Consider the following 12,535-nt stretch of genomic DNA (forward strand, 5'->3'; position numbering starts at 1 on the left):
GGTAAACCTCGTTAACGTAAATCATTCTGCACTCGGGTTTGGATACATTTATCTCCCACCCCGACCAATGGAAGAACTTGTAATCTCATCTGGTGTATATTTGCCAAGATTCCTGCGACTCTGGATACGCTGAAGGCATATCGTACCTGCATCATAAATACGCACGCTTTATCTCTCCTATAATTTTTCAGAACGTACTTTTTAAGGACTGAATTCAGTTTAGTTTTTTATGTTCCCATTTCGCTCCGCATTAATGATGTAAAAATGGGAAACACGGACACGCTGTAGGAGTAGTGAGTGTGTTACTACATCCGTGAGATACAAACCACGCAACTAAAATGATACGAAGGAAGTGAACGTTAATCGTTCGTCATATAATTTCATTTTATAAAAAGGTGTAGATTTTCTCCGGTTGAAAATGTGCATAATGAATGCCGACTTTAGGCCTTTCTGGTGTATCGTGGTAGTCTTAGTGACTGGAATTAGAGCAGATACAGTAAAAGATCGTGTGGTCGCATTTCTGGAGGAATATAACGTGCAGGCAGCGGCGGTGGCGTACGAAGCTGTGGAGGCAGAGTGGGCTTACGTGACCAACATCACCGAGGAAAACCGTCTACGCTCCGTATGTACTTCCGCTCTGATTATTGTGTGTGTGTTATTATGTTCACAACTTACATTATTTTGTGCTGTATTCAATGAAAACGTAAATGCCGTTGCTAAAGTAGATCAACACATTTAGGTCGCTAGGCCGCTTACTTCACGCCGAAAGGCCGCCTTTGTTTGAGTTAGTTCTTACGTGTTCTTTCGCATACGAAACGTGGTTAATATACTGCTAAATAGAATAGATATGAACGAGTAAAAACGCAAACTGTAAAAGTTCGTCCATTTACGACAAAATAGCAATATTGTGTATGTGTATTCAATGAAAATATGTCCTTTCCGAAAACTCATTAATCTACCACTAAATACACTTTATCCAGGAGGTTTAGTCACCGGGCCAGAAACGTTATATTTCTATTGTAATGCTTCAATGTTGGCTTGTTCGGGTGAAGTCATTGCTCCTTGCATACTTCTTTGCTTAAATACAAATAATTATACAAGAAACAATCGGCTTCATCCAAACAAGCCAACATTGAAGCATTGCAATGGAAATTTCCCCTCTAGAAAGTGAAAGGCTTGTCAGGTGTATAGCAAATCGCCGTAAGTACAAACCGTGTATTATATGGCTTATTTCCGCACAAATATAACTTTTGTTACACATATATTTTTTTAATACATGATAAGATTGTTTAACTTCTTTATTATTTTATCGGGATTTTAAAGGTTAATGTCAGTCTACGGCAGTCGCAATTTACACAAGAAGTAGCGAAGAAGGCGAAGAGTTTTAACGTGACGTCACTTCCTACGGAAATGCAGCGTCAGATATCCGTCATGGCCATCCAGGGAACTGACGCCATGAAGAACGAAACCAAACTGTCACGGGTGACATTTAACTCATTATTTCTCAATTACTGAAAGGCACAGGCTCGCATATGGTTTCATATGATGTTTGGCCAAGTGTGCGATTGTGTGGACATAAACTAGTTAAAACATCCAGTAGACTCGTGTTTCACTGACCGTTCCACCAAGTATTTAAAGGCTATTTTGATGCATGTGGTGTCTGTGTTATTTGCACGGTGTGTATCGCTCGTTCAATGTCTCTTGGAACCTAGTTGTGTGTCACTAAACTGCGTGTTGGACTACTCGGCTTGTCCTTGTGGTTGCAACTGTATAATTCTAACATTATTTCCATGTTAAAGCGCATCGGATGTTTTTGTTAGCAAACAATCAGAGCTAGTGCCATAGCCTTGGTGTCGTTGTCCGAGTTAGTGCCATTGCCTTGGTGTCGTTGTCCGTGGTAGTGCCATATCATTTGTGTCGTTGTCCGAGTTAGTGCCATTGCCTTGGTGTTGTTGTCCGAGGCAGAGACATAGCCTTGGTTTCGTTGTCCGAGGTAGTGCCATAGCCTTGGTGTCGTTGTCCGAGGCAGTGACATAGCCTTGGTGTCGTTATCCGAGGCAGTGCCATAGCATTGGTGTCGTTGTCCGAGGTAGTGTCATAGCCTTTTGTGTCGTTGTGTGCAAACACTTTAATCTTTGCCGTAACTCAAATATCGTTAACATATATTAAATTAAACAAACTGGGTTCACGTGATGCCAGAGACAATTTGCACATATACAGCGGGCTAATAATTCTGGGATTAATAAAGGTTGGTTTCAACTGTGTATTAAACGGCAACAACCAACAACAGATGAACGTTGGGTTCGCACATTTAGAGAGAAAAATAATATTTCTAAACATAATGAACAACTAACTTAACAGCGTCCGGTTGGGCGATCACGTATGGTATTTGTATGTGTGTATATGTGTTAGTTGAAGGACGTGTTGTCGGAGATGGAGGGCATCTACGCCAAGGGCCACGTGTGTGACCTTCCGAACTTCTCCTCGTGCGTCACTCTCGAGCCAGGTCAGTTACCCAATTTGGAAAACCTTGTCCATTTTCCACCAAAAACAACACCGGATGCATGGCGTTACATTAGTAAAAGTAGTTAGTAAAACTAATAATAAGAATAATATGAATTAACTGTATCATTTTAAGGTGTAATTTGTTTTAATAAGTTCAAATTATTTCCCAGTAAAGTGTAATATTGCATGGATAATTAAGATCGCTAAGAGTAAAGTCATTAGGCTTACTGCTAAATTTAAATTACTACGCGATTGCCTTGCAGCGTATTTAAATGTAAACAAAACATCCGATGTAGTTTTCGATGGAAAATAGCCGACATGCTCCGATTGCAGTCACCGGTATTGTGGGAAATATACCTTCGTCGATCCTTTATACAGCAGTGTTACAGTACCCAAGACTTTCAATTATATCATACTATCACGTGTTGTATACAAAACATACGTTTTATACCTGCATGCTCTCCTTTGTCAGTTTGACTCTAGGAATAAAACAAATTGGTCTGATCAAAAGTGTACAGCTATTGATATTTGCCCTCTATAACTCTTCTGTTGGTATGTGCTGATATCAATGATTGGTAGAAAGAATATGGTCTTAATCGTAAGAAAGAGTGAAAAATGTCCAATAGGTTATGATAACAATTTGGAACTATGCAGATCATCAACTGATGAAAATGTGTGCCCCTCTGTATATCGTATTTAAGACGTTTCGCGCTTTGGTTTGGTGTGAAACTGAAACTCTTTCGGGGTGTGACGGTAACTCTAAATTTCTTGAATTGCCTGGTACAGGGCTTGTCCGTTTTCTAGAGCGGTTTAAACTCAGAGATATATCTTTTTGTATCTCGGCATATCGTTGGCCCTATCAATAGAAGCATATGACGTAAATTCGAGTGTTAACAGTAAACAATATTTTCGTTTGATTACTGGTTCTTCTGATGTGACCATTATGAAATAGCAAATATAAAATAGCGATCCACTGTAATGGTCTGAGGTTGTAATACATGTAGGTTGTTTTAATTTCTATTTTTATCAGTTGGTTGTAAGTACTTATAATGTGAGAAAAAGAAAATTAGACAGTTTTAAATAAAAGACAAATAAATCGCTTTAAAAATATTTTTCTAGAAAGTATTCAACACGTGATAGTTTAATATAATGGAAAGTTTGTCATAATATTATGGAACGTTTGTCACAAGTTTGATTTGTCACACATTTTGTTTTTATTTATAAAAGTGTCTTTCAGTGCAGATGCCAAAAGGTGGTTGAACTATTTTCAGCACACATTTAGGTGGTTAAACCAAAAAAAAATACCATGAAGGCTCTTGTACAGCAAAGGAATTGTCAGGAAATTAAAATACCACATTTAAATAATGTTAAAGCAGAAACCATTGCAAAAATATGTGTTTTTGGAACTTCAACGTCATAAAAAGTATCAAATTCTCGCTTCCCACATTTGTAAACAACAGACTGGCCGAAGGTTTTCCTTCAATTACTTTTTTATTCCGTAACCTAAACGCATGAAATAAAAAGCCGAGTGAGGCATAGTAATTGTAGAGCCGAATGCGCGTCATGATATTTTTGAAATATATACTTTATACCACGTACCAGGCGAAAACAGGTTCAAAAAATCCTATTTCGTCATGGTTTCGCCGCCATCTTGCATATCAAGCTCCAAAACCTCACTTAAACCCTTGCAGATTCGGAATACGTGTACCCCCCCCCCCCCCCCCCCCCCCTGCAAGAGCTTTTGTGAACACAATATTTATTTATAACGGAATGGGCAGTTTGAGACAGCTGACATCTTTCGCCGAGTTAGCTGTATGACAAATATATTTTCAATGATGAAATATAAAAGGGATTTTCTGCATATGACGTTTATTCATTATGTGTGTATTGCATAAAGTTTCAATATCATGTAATGTTCATACTCTGACAGGGTATGTGCCAAGTTTTATTTCAATATAAAGTACATACAAGAGCTGCTCTATAGGATTTTAAAACACTATAGCTACCCTACACCTCGGTGTCCTCTGCGCACCTAGGGCCCGTTTCAACCCGAAGATCAATAAACAATAATAATTATGTACAAACGTCATAAATGACAACACATTTATATTTTTATTTCCTCATGTTGTGCTTATTTTTAATATTGGTTACTGCTCAGTTTACGCAAATAAGTATTAAAATAATAAAACTATGACATTAAATTTATTGATGATCAAGATCTGTTATAAAACGGCCCCTTACCACCACTGTCTATTTTGTAGATCTGACGCGGCTTTTAAGCAAGGGACGGAACTACACGGAGCTGCTGGAAGCTTGGAGGGGCTGGAGGCGCGTGCCCACGGGTGAAATGAAGGCGCTTTACGAGGAATTTGTCCAGCTCTCTAACGAGGCAGTTAGGGGTACGTGCGGTCCGGGCAATAACGGGATTTAAAGGGACTAGACACAAGATTATACCATTGCAAGAACAAAGGAAATAGTCAAACTTACATGATACAATTTTCATGGTTGTGCACTAATTACATTTACATTCAATTTTTCTTACTGATGTATCGGTTTCGGCACATGCATTTTTCGAATTTATGCGTATTTTTACAATGCGAAATTTACTGGGCTTGTTTACTAGTTAATTTAAAACTAGCGGCGGTATATGTATCCGTACTTATCACGTGACTTTCACATGCAAAATATACACACTATAAACTGAGAAACCATTATGCGTCATTTTAAACGTGTAAACTCAGCTCAGTCAACGGCGAAATATTCTTTTATTTATGTAATGCACCAGTCAGTTGTAACCACGCCTCCCAGGTCCATGGAATAGCGAGTACCTTAATTGATTTTTGGTCTAGCTAATCCCGGGTAAAATCCCCGCCCTGCAGGCACGAACTGCTGGTAAAATCCCCTCAAAATGTCCCCGCACCCCGGGATGCCTAGGTAAGGCCCATTCCCCGATATTTTCGGAGCGAAAACAAGACCACCGCATTCACTCGGCACTGCGGGGCCACCTGAAAGGTAAAAACACGGCCCATTTCTTCCGCTAAAGAAATTCGTGAAGAGGTTTGTGGTTACAATTGACTGGTGCATAAAAACGATGCGTTATCGGCCTCATACTAGTCCGTAATTCTAGGCTTGTTTTGAGGAAATACTGTTTTTGCCGATTTTGGGACCATCTGCATGGTGTCTAGTTCCTATACGTATGACGTGAGGAAACGTTTTGGAAAAAATAACGAAAATTTCCAGTTGATGAGTAACACAATTTAAATAGGGAAATCTAATGTTCGTGTACACAGCCAGGAACTCTTGTTCTCAGAGTTAAACATGTTATTCTTCTTTGTTTTTGCATTTCAATAAAATAAAATGATGTTATCTATAAATTGAACAATGTGTAGAAAAGTTGTTACAGAACGTGAAAGACGGAAATTAAAACGGACTATGTTAACCTTTACACGATGAAAATACGTTGAAATCTTCAATGCTACTTTGATTTATCTGTTAACAATACATACTGTCTGGCTTATATCATTATTTTATTCACGTTTCATGGCATTTAATCACTCAATCACAAAAGCTATCGTGATTATATTACGGCATTATCGCACATTAACGTAAATACTAGCAGGCGTAGTGATATACAGCCAGGGAGCTGATAAGTCAAACGCTGGAAATAGTTCAACCACCGTGTCGAAGAGTTTTATACCTACGAAGATTTTTAATATAAAATGAATGAGAAATACAACTGAGTGACTTTATTTGCCTTTTTATGTGTTTTTCATGAACCAGTGATGTTTTATGAATTGTAAAATGATTGAATTTGATAACGGTTGTCTTTATTTCGTCAGGATGGGTAGTTATGGCAAAGATACTCTGATGTTAAAATAAAACCTTCATGCAACCTCATGCTATGAGACAGTTGTTATAGAAGAACAGAACAGAACAGAACAGAACAGAATTTTATTACACGTAAACTATACAGTTTTTTGTGTTTCATATACATATTAAATAAATTACAATTATAATTATACAATGTAGCGTGCAATATTAAATCAATATTATAATTAATCTATTTTTAAGGATGAACTGGAATAGAAAACACGAATCAATCAAACTATAATAGTATACAATACAATAACCAATAGTTTGCTTTTTATATACTAGTATATGTTGGAACAGATGATATCAATTGATCAATTACAATAAAACAGACTCACATAGTATATATCAACATAAATAGTAACCAATGGTTACAAATGTTAACAAAGCATACTACTGCTTGAGATAAAAATGTGTATCAAGGCTAATAATTATTGATTCTTTAATAAAATAGAACGCACCTTAAATGCTTCCGATATATATTTGCTTAACCTAAATGTTGCAGATGTATTTTGTGTATTAAGAAGTTGCACAAGTTTAAAAATACTAGGTCTTATTCTATAATAACCTTTAATATAAGTTTGTCTTAATTGGACATAAGGTGTACGCTTAAAAATTTAAAATGAAATTCGTCTTCTACTTCGTTCGAGTTGTTATACACTTGCACTGGAAACATTTGCCCTCTAGTACAATTACATGTCATCTAATTGCAGGTATTGAAGCAGCAAAGCAGTGTATGACCTTAATTATTTTTCCCAGATCATATTCTTCCCACCTGGGAAAAATAGGATCCTACTCTTCACAGCTGGGAAAAATAAGGTCTCATTTGTCACACATTTCGAACATATATGTCACAGCTCCTGGGAAATTTGTGATCAATTCAATTCAATTTATTAGCACAAACATTCAAGTTCATCGCCTTTACTTCTGGCGGTAACATTTATTTACATACATGAGAAGAGCATACAGATTAAAAACACTATTAGGATATTGATAATTCACGTAAAAAAGTAATTATTAACGTGATATTGCTTGAACAGTGGCGTACCTTAATCCTTCACAGAACAATATCTATAAATTGACCACCCTCGCTAATGCGGTCAGGCATGTTTTGACAGCAGCGGGTATGTTAGTGATGAAAAGTGATTGTTGGGCCACTGTTCAGAGCATAATTATTATTTGTTTTAGTTCAGTGATCAGACTTAAGAAGAAAAATAATAAAAACAACAACAACAAATAAAACATAATTGTTTCAAAAGCAATCAATAATAGCAATACAAGAAAAAAAAGAAATAAAATAAACATTTATTGGTTTATGATACTTTCTCGTCTTAAAGTTGGAAGATATACATATTTAGCAAGTTTAATTTGTGTACTATTCTGCTCAGCTGACATTAACAATTTAAATTTTTGCATTGTGGGCCAATGACAAAAATATCTAGGTAAGCATTCAATCCGTATGCCTCTGTAAAAAGGACATACAAGCACAAAGTGAAACTCATTTTCAACAACATTCATTTGACAAAATATACATTTACGTTCAGTTTGTTCTATATTTCTAAAACGGCCTTCTTCGATTGCAAGTTTGTGAGCTGAACATCTTATTCTGGTTAGCGAAATACGATGCTTGTCGTTTTTAATACAATTAAGATCGAAGCCGGTTTTTATGTACCATGAAATCACATTCCTCATAGGTCAAAAAATGCATCATTTTTTAACAAAAAAAGTTAATTTTACAACTAATAATAATAATAATAATATCTTTATTTTAAGAAGGTGACATATTAAGATCATGTACAAAACTACAGAATCTTATTTTCGATATGGCCCTCTGAAACAGAATGAAAATATGGCAAATAATCATAAGACAAACATGAAGACGATGCTAACAACGATGACGATGATGATGATGATGATTATAAGTATGCTGTTGATGCTGACGATAATGATGCATATGATGACATGATGATGATGTTGAATCAATATTAGACAGATACTCTCAGTTAAATATAATTATGAATAAAACATCACAATTTGTATAATCACAAGTTTCCTATGAGGTACTGTTTGACCTTTATTTTATACGTATTAAAGTTTTTTGATTCTCGTATTTCCAAAGGTATATTATTCCAAACAATTCTGCTGTAATATGTAAACGATGCTTTCATATAATTAGTACGAGGTCTAGTTTGTAAAACAATATCTTTGTGTGCCATTGATCTTAGCATATATACATTATTGTCTGAAACTGTTACTAATTCTGACATATATGATGGAGCCATGCTATTCAACGTCTTGTAAACTAATACTGCTGCGTGGTATTTACATCTATCCGAGAAGTTTAGCCATTTTAGTTCTTTAAATAGATTTGTTGATGAATCTCGTTTAGATTTACCAAGTATGATTTTTGCAATTCGTTTTTGTAAGTTATTTATTTTATTCACATATGAATTGGTTCCCTTGCCCCAGACCAAGCAGCCGTAATCAAAATTTGGCAGAATATATGCATTGTAAAACATTCGTTTTGTATCAGGTGTGAGGAAATATATTATATTTTTTAGAAGTGCAATTTTCTTATTCAGATTTTTACAAACATAATCGATTTGCACATGCCAGTTTAGTGTATTATCTATATACAACCCTAATAACTTTTGCACAACAACATTAACTATTTGAACATCATTAATACAAAGTTCAAGATTCCCAGTGTTTTTTAATTTATTTGCAGACCCTATTAACATGCATTTAGTCTTGGAAGGATGCAATGACATATTATTTAGTTGACACCACTTATTAACATAATTTAAATAATGTTGTAATTTATTTTGAATATCCGTCAACTGATATCCAGATTCATAAAGTGTTGAGTCATCTGCATATAGATCTATATTTAATGTTGGATGCATAACTGCAATATCATTTATGTATAAAATAAAAAGCAAGGGTCCCAGTATGGAACCCTGGGGTACCCCAGATGTAACAGTGAGTTTTTGCGATTTAATTTTGCCAATCTTTACAATTTGGTTTCTATTTTCAAGATATGATTTAAACAAATTCAATGCTATTTCAGAAAAATGATACAGTTTCAATTTATAAAGAAGAATTTCATGATCAACTAAATCGAAAGCTTTTCTCAAATCCAAAAATATCGCACCAACTAGTTTACCACTGTCAACATCTTTAAGCCAAGTATCTATAAGTCTTATTAGAGCAGTGTTACATGAATGGTGTTTTCTAAATCCAGATTGTGTTTTGTGTATGACATCGGTTTTCTCAAAGTACAACTGTACCTGTGTCGCTATATGCCTTTCAAAGATTTTTGATATAGTTGGGAGTATTGAAATGGGGCGGTAATTATTGGGGTCCTCTTTGTTGCCCGACTTGAAAATTGGTATTACTCGTGCTTCTTTCAGTTTATCAGGGAAAACTCCATGCGCTATACTACTGTTGATAATTGATGCTATACAAGGTGTAATAGTATCACTACATTGCTTCAAAATTTTGGGGCCTACTCCATCTATGCCTGTGGCCTTTCCAACATTTAATTTATCAATAATAGTATGGACTTCATAAGGGGTAATATGTTTAATCTCAAACCTATTTGTACCTAGTTTTGTATCTAGAATATGTTTTAAGTTTCTAAAATTTGTATTCAAAAACTTTGTTTTATTTATAATGTTTGAAATGCTTACAAAATGACTGTTTAATTCGTTTACAATATTTGACGGATCTTCAACCGGAAATTCATTAAATGTCATTTTATGAGGTAATGCTGTCACAGTTGATTGATTCAAATGTGAAATATCTTTTAGATTTTTCCATAAATATGTCGGATTTTTATTGTCTTTTATTGCATTGTTGAAAAAATTCTTTTTACTTTTCTTTATCATAGAAGTTACTTTATTTCTAAGTATTTTATACTGGTCTATGTTGCCAGTTTTTTCGGCATTTATCCCTGTGATTTATTATAGATATAATTTCCTCAGTAAACCAATCAGGCTGATTCTCGCGTTTCACACGTTTATCTTTGACTGGGGCATGTTTAGATAAAATGCCATTTAGAATTTCATAAAATCTTTTCAGTGCATCATTGGAATTTGACAATGAGTCTATTTCATCCAGTCCTGAAAACATCAATTCTGCCTGAAAAGCTTCTTTTTCAAATTTCTTAAAAGATCTATATTGTATAACTGTATGGCTATTAGGGGCCAATTTTGGTAATTTGTCTGTAATAGAATGTGTGAAACAAACGGGAAAGTGGTCACTTAGTGATAAGTGAGACACACACCATTCACATTTGTCACAGATTGCTATTTCCAATATTGCAGATATATTTTGTTGATGTACATGTATGCGTATATATTCTAGTCATAAATAATCGTTGATTATGTTGTTATCGTTTCTGTTGTTGATGCTATTAGTTGGCTGCAGTTGTAGGCGCAGTGGCGGTTGTTGTAGAGATAGTTGTTTTATTTTTTTTATTTTTTTCTGCACGGGTATTAGTGGTATAAGTAGGAATAGTATTGGTTCTTGTTAGCACCGAAATAGTTGGTGTTTGCCTAGTAAAGGTAGATGGCATTGTGTTTGGTGTCGTGAGTTATGTTGGCATAGCCAGATTTTCAACAAAATATATCTGCAATACTGGAAATGGCAATCTGTGACAAATGTGACTCAGTTGTAAAAAAATTATTATTTTTTTATTTCTTTTTATTATTGCATTTTCATTATGATATTTATCAAACAGCAATGTCATTGACAAAATCTGTGAAGAATATGATTCTCTTGCTTACCACCATTTTGGTCAATCATATATGTCACAGTTTGAAACTGTGAAGAATAGGATCCTATTTTTCCCAGACCTGTGAAGAATATTATCTGGGAATAATAAGGTCCTACAAAGCAGTAATATATTAGAAGCATAATATTATGGAGGCTATTCGTTGCCAAAGGTCCAGACGTGTAATTCCCACAATGTGCTTCTTAATCGTACTAAATATCTCTTACATTTGTCAATGTACATTAGACGTGCTATTTGTTGTTTCTATTCGTCAGTTTTTCCGTATTGATTTGTCATTTGTCATTATAGTAGTCAAAATGTATATTTGTCAGATCTACCCTGTATAAACTCACTAAAACATAGATCGTATAACTTGCCTTTAACAATATGATGATGTAATTTAGAAAGCCGAATCATGCATATGTAAAACTGCAATCCTACAGTCGACACTCGCATTCGGAAAATGAACATTTGCAGTCCAACAAGTCCAGGTTTACAAAAGTGAATTGACAAGTTCAGAATTACAAGGATAGACGATTTCGCCTATACCTTATATGGTAAATGAGAAAAAAAAGAAACGAAGGTGAATGGGCGGAGCTAACGAATCGGATTTTTTTTCGTTTATTTCCGTCGAATCAAGCAAGGGAGATAACATCTTCGCCTATTTCCTGTAAAATTCCCGGTTGTTAGTCCGAGTACTCTCTCTTTATTTCACAATAAAAACTAAAATTAACTTCATCTTTTATTTTATTTTGACGATCAATGTCCCTAAATGGGTTATAAATCACCATATTATTTAGTCAATTGCAGTTGGGTGTATCTGAGCTGGGCTCACGGACCCAGATTTATACTGCCACTGTCCGGTTTTTTTTTACTTATATACCCAAGCAAGCAAAACTTGTTCATTTATTTTATTTTTAAGTGGACCATGGGCGGGTCGTTCAGGGGGGGGGGGCTGTAGGGCCTGTGCCCCCCCCCCCCAGTTTGCCCGCAAGTAATCTTAAAGGTTATTTTTTTTGTCAATATTTCTCAGAAAAAAAGTACTTAATTACGCCATAATGCACCAATTCAGACTAAAAATATATAAAATATTCTAGGGGGAGTACCCCTAAACCCCACTTCCCACATTTTAAACATATTAATGTCATGCCCACTCGAGGGATCATGTCCAAAAAGTTGTGCCCCTAAGTAACGCCCTTCTAAAGCAAGTCCCTGTTCAAAACCTGCTCCAGCAAACCCACGAAACTTTTGATGGACATCATAATGATATCCACCTAGTTTTGTCTGATGTTATACTACCGTATACTGTATTTACTATCTTAATAAGCATGTATGGTGTAAACGTGTAATTTCAATACATCATTGAAACAAAATATCCATGTG

General features: G+C 35.3%; 1 protein-coding gene across 1 annotated transcript in view; it reads left to right on the forward strand.

Annotated features, from left to right (window-relative positions):
* The first annotated feature begins 214 nt into the window (after positions 1 to 214).
* Positions 215 to 12,535, forward strand: part of LOC128233434 (angiotensin-converting enzyme-like) — a 54,692-nt gene continuing 42,371 nt past the window's right edge. Inside the window, exons 1-4 of the mRNA XM_052947106.1 lie at positions 215 to 622; positions 1,324 to 1,482; positions 2,413 to 2,506; positions 4,767 to 4,904. Of these exons, the coding sequence (XP_052803066.1) occupies positions 419 to 622; positions 1,324 to 1,482; positions 2,413 to 2,506; positions 4,767 to 4,904 (595 nt within the window). The 5' untranslated portion in view covers positions 215 to 418. The remainder of the gene's footprint in view (positions 623 to 1,323; positions 1,483 to 2,412; positions 2,507 to 4,766; positions 4,905 to 12,535) is intronic.

This window comes from Mya arenaria, chromosome 5, assembly GCF_026914265.1.
Source record: "Mya arenaria isolate MELC-2E11 chromosome 5, ASM2691426v1".
NCBI lineage: Eukaryota > Metazoa > Mollusca > Bivalvia > Myida > Myidae > Mya > Mya arenaria.